Genomic DNA, 13518 nt, shown 5'->3' on the forward strand with positions numbered 1-13518 from the left:
TTCAGGTCATTTTCGGGGCAGGCGAGCTCGTCGTGGGACAAACACACTGTCACGTTCATCGCCAGATTTGTAGATAATAATCACATGTGCTCACGGCACAAGACGAGCATGATTCAACAGCAATCTTGAATTTCTTTTGGTGACCTACAACTCGTGTAAAAGTGTGAGGAACCGTTGCATTATCGCCCGGATCTACGGCTGAATGGGTCAAATTGAACGTACGCCGCCATTTTCCCGCCATTTTTAATGCTACGGCCAGCAGTAAAGTTTTACGTCATAGCGGTTGTGACGGACCAAAATTAAATGAAAATTCTTGTCAGTATACGCCCATTTTCTCATCAATTTTTGTATGCTCATGCAGATTTTTGTTTTGTGCAACTACTAACAGGAAAAAAAGGAACAACAGAGGATGTATAAAGGTACATAGCGGCAGTTAATTGTGCCGTGTTTCGTTCGACCGGTATAGTGCACCCCCTTCCAACCACGCGTCCGTTCTCCGTGCAATTCCGCGGTGTGTTCCAATTACGATATTATGTTTTTAGCAGGACCAGAGAGACAAAATAATTTACACAGAAGAAGTGGCAAAGGTAAGCTGTAACAGCAACATGTAACTGGAGAAAATGATGCGTTGATCATTTGCCAAATTAGCATTGCTTGAGAAATTGCAGTAAACCGACCGGTATTATGCCAATGGATGTTACATGTCTAGAACAATCTCTGTAGGGTTTTGCTTGGTCTCGATGTAGCAGAGGTCATGGAAGCACAGCTCCAGTTCGTCAGCCAGCGCCCTCCAGTTGTTCCCAAAGATGGGCGCGGTCCAGGAGGATGCACAGGTGTCGGGAGGTCTTGGAGTCCACGAGACCACTGCCACATCATAATAAAATAATCTAGGTTTTTATCTAATACGACTCACCATAACATCAAATTGGCAAAGATTATTCTCTTTATGCAGTACATAAAAAAGACATGGCGACTTGCTTCTCTGTTTAGATGTTTTTCTGTTTCACTTTCTTCTCCATTGGTTGGGCAACATCCCAAATTGGCTGCTGTTAGAGTGAGGTTCAGTGTATACTAAATATCAATTGGAAAACCCGCCATTCCTATCTTCAGTTTATCCCCTTTAAATATTTTTTACACAAAAGGCTCTGCAGTCCCAGGGCAAATCACACACACACACTGCGCATGAGGATCCTTCTTGATTATCGCTTTAGGTCACACAGTCTATTAAAGAGGGCCTTATGGTCGCCCTAAACATATATTCCCTGTTGAATTAAAAATTCGTTGAACCGTATGTCATGTATGGCAGGTACGTGTAGGTATTAACATCAACTCTCATGAATTCCACCGGTACCGGGTGCTATTAATACCGCCACATTAAAAAAAAACGACAACATTGTTATAGAGGCCTTCTCAGGATTATCCTGGACACTTAAATAGCCGAAGTGCCCTATTCTTTAGGATTACTGATGCTGCGTTTGGTATAAATTTTGTCGGACACTCATTGAAGCACTTTATATGTATGTATTTTTGTGGCGGTATTATGACATCCGGTGGAATTATGAGTGTTGGTGTTACTATGTCGAAACCAGTCCATTTCAGCCTGGAACTGAGATCAAGCCCTCGCGAAATAAATTAAGTAAAACGTGTCACTTTTTAAGTTTTAACGTACCGTGTTACCAACATTCCTATTTGCAACGTTTCTTTTCTGGGGAATCCCATATCATATATCTTTCATAGCTGGCAGGTTATTAATCCATATCACTTTCATCATTATATTGATCATCATGAAAATCGTCAATAGTTGAACAAGCTTGTTGAATGCATGCTGGCTGCATGTGTTGTAGTATAAACGAACTACGAGTAGATTATTTGGGTCATCAGGCATTCTGCGAGCCCACTTCCGGGTGAGCCAGTGCGAGGTTAAAGGTTGCTGGATGTCACAAATATCTGGAATTCAGCGTGAGTACTACTTTGATTTCGCGGGTTATTCTAACGCGTAAAGACATATATCTGATATTTCTGTTGTCGTTTATGTCCTCGCCTTATTATGAAGGTAAGGTAGCTTAAAGAAATAGATAAATATTTGCTGACCAGGTGTCTGAAACTGACGCCAGCTTCCGTGTGCGTGTCTGCCAGAACTACACATCCTGGACAAAACAGCAAGCCATGAAACACATTGAGTCACAAGCACACGAGAGATGGAATAGAAGGACTAAGCTGAACCCAAGAAGTGAGCACATGCAGAAAATAGCCACCAACATGAAGAAGAAAGGACAAACACTTGGAAGAAGAAGCACACAAGTCATCATCAACCAGCTAGTGAGCGGCCATACCAGACTCAACTCCTATCAAAACTGGATGAACCCTGAAATCTCACCTAGCTGCACAGACTGTGGTGTTGTGGAGACCACCAACCACTTCCTGTACCACTGCCCTCGCTATGAAAAGGAAAGACAACACATGCTGCTAGAAGTGGAGAATATATATGAGACATACAACACAGCAGAGGACAGCAGAGACACGGACATCACTACGCTTGCTGGAATGAGAGAAGACCTTTCAGAAGGAATCAACAAACAGATGTACATGGCCTTCTCCCAGTACATTGAGAGTACACACCGTTTCGACGTACTCTCCTAGAAACTCCTCCAGCAACTCTCAAGCACAAGGAACCAAGAGTTAAATACCAAGAGAGACTATTGACTCAAATGCAAACCATGTGTTACTCAGCACCAAGAGGCCACGTCTAGCGAAATAATAGACGTTAAACGAGGACAACAACAACAACAACAACAAGTGTGTGTGTGCGTGTACGTATGTGTGCGTGTGCGTGCATGTGCACGTGTGTGCATCACACAGCTCGTGTGCACGCACGCGTGTGTATACTGTGTGTGTGCGTGCGTCACTGTGTGTGTGTGACGCGATATGGTTGTGTGTGTGTGTGTGTGGGGTGTATGTGTGTGTGCGTGTGTTTGTGTTCACATGAGTGAAGATGATTGATCAAGCAATACCTTGTGGATCTTTGCTTGATGTCGTGACACCTACCTTGATTATACCAGTACAGCTAGTTTGCTGGCCAGAAACGTACAAAGTACAAACACACAGATAAACACACAGGCAAACATGCAAACCCACCTTCAAGTACATTAACAGCACTGAAAACATATAAGAACTTCAACACAGTTTGACTCTCCCTAGTATGCAGGGCGGGAGTGAATCCCCAGAGGGAGCTGCTTTGCTAGAGGCCGTCAGACGCGGCGACCCAGCTGCAGTACAGGAGTGTCTCCGGCAGGTGGCGCAGCAGCAGGCTGTAGACGGGAAGACCGGCCGTGCGCCTCTGCACGTGGCTGCAGCCGCGGGCCATGCTGACGTCCTCAGGGTCCTGGTGGAGGCTGGTATGTCATGTTAGACTGTAAATGTGGTACACCGGCCGTGCGCCTCTGCACGTGGCTGGTATGTCATGTTAGACTGTAGATGTAGTACACTGACCGTGCGCCTCTGCACGTGGCTGGTATGTCATGTTAGACTGTAGATGTAGTACACTGACCGTGCGCCTCTGCACGTGACTGGTATGTCATGTTAGACTGTAAATATAGTACACTGGCCGTGCGCCTCTGCACGTGGCTGGTACGTCATGTTAGACTGTAAATATAGTACACCGGCCGTGCACCTCTGCACGTGGCTGGTATGTCATGTTAGACTGTAAATATAGTACACTGGCCGTGCGCCTCTGCATGAGGCTGGTACGTCATGTTACACTGTAAATATAGTACACCGGCCGTGCACCTCTGCACGTGGCTGCAGCCGTGGGCCATGCTGACGTCCTCAGGCTACTGGTGCAGGCTGGTACGTCATGTTACGCTGTCAATGCTTTAATGTCAACTCTAAAACAGAATGAATGGCTTACTTAGAAGGTGGTGGTGTGTTATGCTGAAGGGTGGCTATACCGGCTATACAGATACAGATACAGCCGGACACCTACATAAAGTTGCTATGCAGGGCACAGTGCATATCTGGGACATTGTAGCATTGCATAAGTTTGACATTTCCTGACACCTTAAAAGCTCTTTTCAGAGCTGGTATCAGATACTCAGCACTCAGCCGCCAGTTATTACAACACAAATGTGAATAGATTTACTACCCAACTGTCCTGCTGCCAGGTGCTCTTGATCAGGGCCTGGCTGGACTGTACCATTCCTTACCACAGTGCTTTACACAATCCATGTAGATCCTGACGAAGGCAGCTGAGCAGATGTCGAAGCATTGGAAGGTGAAAACATTTTTATGAAGAACTTCTTACCCACTCTCTCACAGACAGTTTCTTGCCCACTAGTAAGAACTTTCTTACTCACACTAAACACAATAAGATTATATTAACCTTCTCCTTAATACACCTTAATTCTCCTTAAGCAGCTCGCTCTGGGGATCCACTCTCGTCCTGCATTCTGGGGAGAGAGGAGAAGGTAAAAATAATGTATAGTAAGAACTCTCTTTCCCACTGTTCACAGACAGTTCCCCCGTCGACCCGCGGGACAGAGAAGGCAACACACCCCTGCTGACTGCAGTGTTTAAGGGCCACGAAGAGTGTGTGAAAGTTCTACTGGACTCCGGGGCTGATCCAAACATCTTCAACAGAAATGAAACTACACCGCTGTGGAGAGGTACTAGTATATAGTTTGGCATAGAGTTAAGAAGATACAGTCTGGCATAGCTGATTCTAGATTTGACTAAGTGTTGACTGTAGCGATTTATACTAAGACTGCCAGGAAAAGCTTAAGGCTTTTGTACATGGCAGAAATTACTCAGAGCTTGTAATACATTTCCCCCCTCATTATGGTTCATTACTTGAGTGTACTTTCTGAGATATTATTAGTGGCTGTGTAGAAAAAGAGAATTGATAACCTTTGATTTGTCAACTTTATGACACTATTCACAATCTTAACTTGAAAGTTCATCTGTGTTGGTTGTTATTATTGAGCTAGTTTAACTGTACTATCCAACACTCACCCAAATTTTTGACTGAACAGCACCAGTCTTTGTCTTTGACTTTATTAGAATTGCAACAATACAATACATTATACTGCACCAGGCAGCAGGGTGCTGATGTTGTGCAGATACACATTGAGAGACATACATAATCATAGTACAATACATCATAATCATCATCACACAATAAATACAATACAATTAAAATCTGAGAACTATCTATTAGTGGTTCGTAGGAGGGTGGTGCAGCTGGAATCTTTTAGTTACAATGTAAGAATGTAAATGCATCAGACACTTGTTTGTTTGTGGAGAGGTTATGAGCTGTGGATCCCTGGAGTAGGAGGGGCACGGTAGGATGTTGTTGTAGGAAGTGTTGGACAGTGGATTTGTGAGGTTATGGCAGAGATCACAGTACAGGGGACAGTGTAGGAGGTAATGTGAGACAGTTTCAGGGGAAGCCCCACAATCACACTTCTTGTCCTTAATCCTCATCTTATGCAGAGTAGAGTTAAGTTGGCTCAATCCCATGCGCAGTCTGGCAGCATAGATGTTGCTCTGTCTTGAGCCGAGACTGCGATACGTCTGGTGTTTCGTTTGCGTCAGCAGATGTTTCTTGCACTCTGACTTGAAGGGTGCTGTCTTGTCTTTGTCTTTGGAATGGTGCACTGCTTACCAAGTCACGTGTTCTGTCGGCATAACGTGACATCATGACAGCAGTGGATTGTTCATTCCTTGAAAATTTGAGTGAGTCCAATTTTTGTGTTGGATATTACAGTTAAACTAGTTCAATATTCACAATCTTTTTTTTCTCAGCTATCCAGAAGGGCCACTGGAGGATCTCGCAGCTGCTGATCGACCATGGTGGCAGAATAGGCCGGCTCTATGAGAATAGTTGGATCATGCTGGCTCACAGGCTGGCCACTGCGGGCCGTTAGTATCTCAAGCACTAATATTAAGTAATAACAGTTACTTGTTTCAGCCATCCAGAAGGACCACTGGAGTATCTGCCAGCTGCTGATCGACCGTGGGGCCAGGATAAGCCGGCTCTATGAGAACGGCTGGGTCATGCTGGCGCACAGGCTGGTCACTGCAGGCCGTTAGTATCTCGAGCACTAATAACAGAGTTACTTGTTTCAGCCATCCAGAAGGACCACTGGAGTATCTGCCAGCTGCTAATCGACCGTGGAGCCAGGATAGGCCGGCTCTATGAGAACGGCTGGGTCATGCTGGCTCACAGGCTGGCTATTGCAGGACAGTAGTATTTGAGAACTGATAACAACTGTTACTTCTTTCAGCTGTCCAGAAGGGCCACTGGAGTATCTGCCAGCTGCTGATCGACCGTGGTGCCAGGATAGGCCGGCTCTATGAGAACGGCTGGGTCATGCTGGCGCACAGGCTGGTCACAGCGGGACATCAGGAGAGGCTGCCAGCACTCTTCCCCCACGTGGACACGGGTCAGGCCGGGGACAAGCACGGGCTGCTCACAGCCGCACAGTGTGGCAGGCAGCAGGACGTCGAGACTCTCTTGGGACAAGGTATGCAATTACCTTTTATTTACCAGTAGGGGCTTGCTGGTGGCTTTCTGTGGTACTGCAGTGGAACTGCCTGTTTTGATATCTCGTGTTCTGGACATGCTATGGGATAGACATGGGCTGCTCACAGCTTCACAGTGTGGCAGGCAGCAGGACATCGAGACTCTCTTAGGACAAGGTACCAAATTACCTTTACCAAGAAGCTAATTGTTACTTTTTTGGTACAGTTTATGTGTTTGTGACTGAATTTGTTCATGGATGGTACGTATGATGATAACTCAAGAAGCTGTGGATGGATCTTCATGATATTTGGTGGGTGGGGTAGGGGTCGGGAAAACGACTTACCAGTAGGGGCCTCCTGGTGGCTTTCTGTGGTACTGCAGTGGAACTGCCTGTTTTGATATCTTGTGTTCTGGACATGCTATGGGATAGACACGGGCTGCTCACAGCCGCACAGTGTGGCCGGCAGCAGGAGATGGAGGCTCTCTTAGGACAAGGTATGCAATTGCCTTTGATTTACCAATAGGGGCTTGCTGGTGGCTTTCTGTGGTACTGCAGTGGAACTGCCTGTTTTGATATCTCGTGTTCTGGACATGCTATGGGATAGACACGGGCTGAACGCAGCTGCAAAGTGTGGCAGGCAGCAGGAGATGGAGGCTCTCTTAGGACAACATACATCATTAGGCTCTACCAGACTGACTACGCTGGCTATAGGGAGAATAGTTTGCGAGGGGAGTTTTGCTACCAGAGGAGTTGGCAGGTCCTGCAGAGGGGGAACATCAACCTTAGCGTGGAATGAATCCCCTGGCTGCTTTTTGAACTGGCAGGTATCTGACTGCTGCACAGCTCTACTTGGCAGCCCAGTACAGTTAGATAGCATGTCTGTGATCACACATGGCACATGGATATTGATCTATTCGCTATTACTGCAGGTGTTGATGTGAACTGGCAGGCGTCTGACGGCTGCACAGCGCTGCACCTGGCAGCCCAGTACAACCAGCTGGCATGTCTGCAGGTGCTGCTGCAGGGAGGGGCGGACGCCAACAGGACGACAGGCGGGGAACAGCTGCTGCAGGGTGGGGCGAACGCCAACAGGACGACAGCCGGGGGACAGCTGCAGGGAGGGGCGGACGCCTACAGGACGACAGCCGGGGGTCAGCTGCCCCTGCACCTGGCAACAGAGGCAGGCCATGACAGGTCTGGACAGTTGTTACTGTAGTAGTAGTGGTAGTAGTAGTTTCCATTACTGTATTTAATGCAGAAACTTTCGTGGTGGTTAAATGTTTGCGGTTTTCTTGGTGGCCGCTTCACCGTAAATTTAAAACCACCACAAACATTTTTCCATGCCAGTAAGAGACTACAGTGTATGGTGCTACCGTGAAATTGAAACCATTGCGAAAAGTCCTTTTTCCCGCTACCAGGAAATTAGCAGCAGTCAGCTAGTCTTCAGGTTTATATCCCTGTTGATACTTTTTTTTTAAACATAGAGAACAATGGACACTAAACCAGATAGTGAGTGTGAGTGGACTGATATACATGTACATTACTTCATGGATAAAGTTGAACTAGCGTTATACTACTATGTGCTATACTAAGTGTATCTTACCTCTTCCAGGTGTGTTGAGCTCCTCTGTCCTGCCACCAGTAAAGATGCGGTCAACAAGTGCCCAGAAAGCCCCTTCCACTCAGCTGTGGCCGGCCGCCACGCTGGCTGCATAAAGCTACTGGCTGAGGCAGGATTCAACCCAAACACCCTTCCTGTGGATGGGAGAGGGAAGAGGGGAAACTCTGCCCTACACGGAGCCGTCATCAGGAAGGACAAAGACTGTATAGAAGAGCTGCTCAAGTCTGGAGCTGATCCTAACTTGGACCACCCCAGCGTGCTCTGTGAAGCCATCAAGCAGAGAGACCTGGAGCTGATGAGACTGCTGATCCAACATGGAGCCGACGTGAACTATTGGTACACCCCCCACAAGTCAGTGGTGCAGTCCACTCTCCTCTTCATATTACAGCAGCCTAACCAGGTCAGTTTTGCTATACTTTGAGATATGTTTTGTACAAACGATTAATCCCCCCCCCCTCATAAGCATGAGATTTGGCTGGTGTGCTGGTATGTTAGGCAATTTACCTGCATGTTTGGTGTTGTTGTTGTTTGTTTGTTGTTGTTTGTTTATTCCTGTGCACAGGTGCGAGGTCTGGCTGACCCACAGTTCTCACGCTGGAGTAGACAGGACATGCTGAAGCTGCTGTTAGACACGGGGCTGCATGTCTGGTGTTGTTGTTGTTTGTTTGTTGTTGTTTGTTTATTCCTGTGCACAGGTGTGTGGTCTGGCTGACCCACAGTCATGGCGCTGGAGCAGGCAGGACATGCTGAAGCTGCTGCTCGACACGGGGCTGCATGTCTGTTGTTGTTGTTGTTTGTTTATTGTTGTTTGTTTGTTTATTCCTGTGCACAGGTGCGAGGTCTGGCTGACCCACAGTTCTCGCGCTGGAGTAGACAGGACATGCTGAAGCTGCTGTTAGACACGGGGCTGCGGCCGGACGGCTGCTTCAGGTGCGACTGCAACGAATCAACCGCCATCATACCTCAACACAAGCCAGGTGGGGCAGCTGCATGTCTGGTGTCCGTTTTCTGATGTTTCGTTTCAATTTAGGGCATACAGTCAAACCTGTATTAGGGGCCACCTCTACAGAGGGGCCACCTGCCCATAGTGGCCATTTTTTGTCGGTCCCTTGGGTATTTTATCTACAAGTTGCCACCTCTATACAGAGGCCACCTGTCTATAATGGCCACATTTGTCCGGTCCCTTGAGTGGCCACTATAGACAGGTTTGACTGTTATTCACTTTGTCTTCTCAGTACCAAACTTTCACGGTCTGAGGAAATTTAATTTGTTCTCGGAACTAAGTGTTAACGGTGAACAAATTATTTGTTATTGTCTCCAAGACGAATTATTTGTTATTGGTAATGATAAATTCATGTTACAGTCGTCACCGTGAAAACCGTGAACATATAAAAGTATATTGAAAAAATCAGGAATTACAGTAGGTGCTCATTTTACACCTGCTCTGTACGATTTACAGTATGCACGTGAATGTCATCCATATAGCAATTCAACAATTCACTTAATCTCCATTTTTACTTCTTGACATGCAGGAAAGAGGAGAATGTACTTCTGCGAGCACGCGCGCGTGTTACGGGTGAAGATTGCGCCGGTGGTGCGCCTCCTACTGGAGTACTGCAGGGAGGTGACTCTGTGCACCCGCCTGACCCTGGTGCTGGAGGACATGTGTGAGTGGGACAGGATCATCACCATGATAGGTGAGTACAGTTAGGGGTTAAGGGTCAGGGGTTAAGGGTTAGGGGTTAGAGGAGGTGACCCTGTGCACCCGCCTGACCCTGGTGCTGGAGGACATGTGTGAGTGGGACAGGATCATCACCATGATAGGTGAGTACAGTTAGGGTTAGGGGTTAAGGGTGAGGGGTTAGGGGTTAGAGAAGGTGACCCTGTGCACCCGCCTGACCCTGGAGGACATGTCTCAGGACAGAAGCTTTTTACCATAACAGTAACCAAACTATAATCTCAAAAAACATTAGAGCCGATGTTGTCAAGATAATACAGGGGTTTCTCTCAATCTGCTGTTGATTTTTCTCGGGTATACCGGCAAAAGAGAACCAACATCGAAACTAGCAAACCAGCGCCCCCCCCCCCCCCCCCCCCCCATAAAATAAAAACCAGCCCCACTCAAAGTCTGCAAAGGAGGCTTTTGAACATCATGTGGTTGTGAATAAAAAAAATTGTTATACTGCACTAGGCTTTCAAAAAAGCTTGATCCCAACCTTACTTAATGGTTATCCCCCTCCTCCCCAGGGAGGATGCGGTCGTTGCCCCATCTCTGTCGACTGTCGGTGAGGAGAGCGGTGGGGTCCAGACGACTGGCGCGGGAGAACTGGGCCGACAGCTTACCCGTCCCGCAGAAGGTCCAGGACTTCATACAGTTTAAGAGCAGGATACGGGGAATCGGCCTGAGTCGGGCGGAGCAGCCCATGTGAAGGGCCTTTCTTGGTTCTCACATAACAAACGCCCACGCCACCTCACCCCTTCCCTCCCCAACCACATACAGGGAGATATTTTCGATCAAATCATTGAATGAACTGTATTTAATACCAGATTGGCAATCAGTTTTTAGCTAATTTTGCAGAACAAATCAAATAGTTTTAGCATGATCAGACTTTTAATATTTGTAGTTTTAAGCCTATTTCAATTTGGTTTTAGACTTTGTACTCCTCGTGCTTGTAGTGTTCATTCCTCGTAATATTTATGCTTTCTGTACTTCTAATTTGTATTGTTTATGTTACAATTTTCTTGTAATAATGCACACAATGTAAACAAGCCTAAAAATTTGGCTTTCGGGCTGTAACTTGGCTGAGAAAGAAAAAAACGATTCACTCTTATTTCTTTGTTCTTGGATTAGAAAAAATGCTGGATTGGAATATTAACTGTTACATGAAGACAAATTTTGAGGACAAATTCTGCACTTGCGCAGTTTCAGCAAGTGAACAAAGTCAGAGGCAAGTTTTCATCTAGCCTGGAATCCAGCCTTGTTAGGTCCCAAAAGCCCTCCCGAAGGTTGCTACCCCGCTGACCAAGACTTGATTCGAGGCTACTTTTCATCCCCGTTGTCTATTTCTGTGTCAATGAGAACCAAGGTGTGGCCTTACCACCTAAGATAACGAGCTGTTACATGCTGTTGGTACATGGAAACTGTGTAGTTCATACAAAGCGTCCTACCGGTACCGGTAATTCGTATTTGTGGATGCTTCTAGAGATCTATGCATTTTTAATATATTTTATTGTTGCCAATGAATGCCATGATATTCTAATACTCACAACCAAAGAGGACATTTTCAGGTTCATGTAAAGTCATAGTGCTATTTATACAAAAATATTTAGATACAATGTAGTATCAATTTTACTGTACTTTGCTGTTAATGCATGCTTATTTCATGCTGTGGAAGACTGTGTAATACTTAGTGTAAGATACTAGATTTAAGATTTTATTATATATGTTTCTGTTCTTAAGAGATTTTGTTTACCTTTGTATGTATTAGTATAAAAGGAAAACAGACTCCACTTTTAAATACAGTAAATGCAATATTTATTTACAACACTTTTTACAAAAGCTAAATCTATGTATTTTAAAACAGAAGATTTTCACTGTAACAATAACTGAACAATAGCCTCAAGGAACTTCAGAGACGATGTCAAAATAATACAGGGGCTTCATTCAATGTCTTTTGGTTTCTCTGGTGTATGTCTTTTTTTTTTTGAGCATTTTTCCAGACAGTTGTTACTGTCGGTTTACGTATATCAATTAAGTTGAAAAACGTGTGTTTGAAAGGTCTGCAGTGCAGCACCCCCCAGATATGCACAGTTTATTAGATATGCAGTAGAGCATTATAGACTTGGAGACACTTGCATTGCAGATCTCGTAAGATGTATTTTCAGGGTGGCAGATAGATACATCTCCAAGGTTAAATATGTTTGCCACTTTGAGAAACAGTGTGTCTGAGAGATCTCTAGTGCAGCACTGCCCAGGTATGTGCAATTTAGGCAGGAGAGCATTATACATGTACTTGGGGGACATTGCATTGTAGATCTCTTTAGACGCATTTTCCAGGGATATACAATCATGTATGTGGACTGGCAGAATTATGTTAGTAGATGTTACAGACACTGATATATCTTGAATGTTGAAGTAGTGGAATTTCTTCAGCGCCACAGGAAAGCGGCGAGTGTTGGTACAATCAGACGATGGCGTACTGTTCGTACAGCAGCTTGCGCACTTTGTAGTAGTCCTCACATATGCAGCCCTCCATCCCGATCCTCCCAGATTCGTTCTGTTGGAAAACGACAGGCCACGATTATGCACCTAACAATGTAACATGGCTGTGTGAAATCAAAGACATAGCAAAACATACAAAAACAGGAAAGTCTACCGAGCTCGGAGAAGGCTTAAACTTGAACCTGACCTTCATCTTCCTAAGGCCTACCAGGTTGACTTAATATTATCAACCAAACCAAATCGAGTATGAAACCAAACCAAAATCTTCAGAATCCATCCACAGCTTCTTAATCATATGTTATTGTTAGCCAAAGTATGCTGAAACACATCAGACATACATGTACTGACCTCACACAGAGGTAACAAAAAACTACATATGGCAAAAATGAGATGCCAACGGACATTATATCTAAAAATACCATATTGTATTGCAACAAGAAAAGTAAACAACAGGCTTAGAAATCAAGATGGGTTTATTAATTAAGCAACATTGCTTTAAGAGGAAATTAAATAAAGATGCATGTTGTACAATTGTGAACAACAGACACTGGATGAAGTCAAGAGGCAGTTGAAGCTAGGCCTCATGTACGTGTAATATGGAAGAACATTAGAGAGGAGTGAGGGGCCAGACTAGGCATGCTGCTAGGCATGTTTAATATATGCGCAGGCATGATTAAAGAAGGATTTCAAGCCCTGCAATGTCAGGTGTGCCTAAGCATTTGCACGAACCCTATGAGATTCATACAAACTTTATGTGATACACACGAATCACTATGCGAAAACGCACGAACCTTATGCAATTTGCATGAATCACTATGCGAAAACGTACGAACCTTATGTGACATACACGAATCTTGTGTGATTTGCACAAACCTTATGCGATTTGCTTAGGCACCCCTGAATGTATTTCTTCTAGTAATATAAAAAGTGAATTGAAGTGTTCTTGTGTCCTCACCCTTTTGAGCACTACCACGTGTAATACCTGTTTCCCATGAATTAATCCGCTCAGCTAAAGTAGCATAGCGACTAGTCATTTGTTACATAGAACCCTCTTACCATTGTTATGTATAAGTAACCACGTAGATATTAGTTTTGATGTTCTGTACATGTATTACACCCGAACTTGCCATACATGGTACCCGTACAATTGTTGA

The 13518-nt window shown here is 45.2% G+C and overlaps 2 protein-coding genes across 2 annotated transcripts in view; one reads left to right on the forward strand and one right to left on the reverse strand.

Annotated features, from left to right (window-relative positions):
- Nucleotides 1-3075: 3075 nt before the first annotated feature.
- On the forward strand, nucleotides 3076-10584 carry LOC118421131 (dynein heavy chain 12, axonemal-like). Its single transcript, XM_035828295.1, has 9 exons — nucleotides 3076-3395; nucleotides 4509-4661; nucleotides 5966-6082; nucleotides 6282-6521; nucleotides 7451-7715; nucleotides 8134-8542; nucleotides 8975-9119; nucleotides 9675-9839; nucleotides 10390-10584. The coding sequence occupies exons 1-9, from the start codon at nucleotides 3200-3202 to the stop codon at nucleotides 10569-10571; spliced, it is 1872 nt and encodes a 623-aa protein (XP_035684188.1). The 5' UTR covers nucleotides 3076-3199; the 3' UTR covers nucleotides 10572-10584.
- Nucleotides 10585-11660: 1076 nt separating this feature from the next.
- Nucleotides 11661-13518, reverse strand: part of LOC118421160 (cleavage and polyadenylation specificity factor subunit 2-like) — a 35551-nt gene continuing 33693 nt past the window's right edge. Inside the window, exon 24 of the mRNA XM_035828324.1 lies at nucleotides 11661-12419. Coding sequence (XP_035684217.1) covers nucleotides 12327-12419 — 93 coding nt within the window. The 3' untranslated portion in view covers nucleotides 11661-12326. The remainder of the gene's footprint in view (nucleotides 12420-13518) is intronic.

Source organism: Branchiostoma floridae, chromosome 1 (genome assembly GCF_000003815.2).
Source record: "Branchiostoma floridae strain S238N-H82 chromosome 1, Bfl_VNyyK, whole genome shotgun sequence".
In the NCBI taxonomy this organism is placed as follows: Eukaryota; Metazoa; Chordata; class Leptocardii; order Amphioxiformes; family Branchiostomatidae; genus Branchiostoma; species Branchiostoma floridae.

Excerpts from the sequence above, each read along its gene's own strand:
- LOC118421131 (XM_035828295.1), top strand. The coding sequence starts at position 3,200 with ATGCAGGGCGGGAGTGAATCCCCAGAGGGAGCTGCTTTGCTAGAGGCC. Across the intron at positions 4,662-5,965 it reads AACTACACCGCTGTGGAGAG|CCATCCAGAAGGACCACTGG; the intron begins GTACTAGTATAT and ends TACTTGTTTCAG. Across the intron at positions 9,840-10,389 it reads CAGGATCATCACCATGATAG|GGAGGATGCGGTCGTTGCCC; the intron begins GTGAGTACAGTT and ends CCTCCTCCCCAG.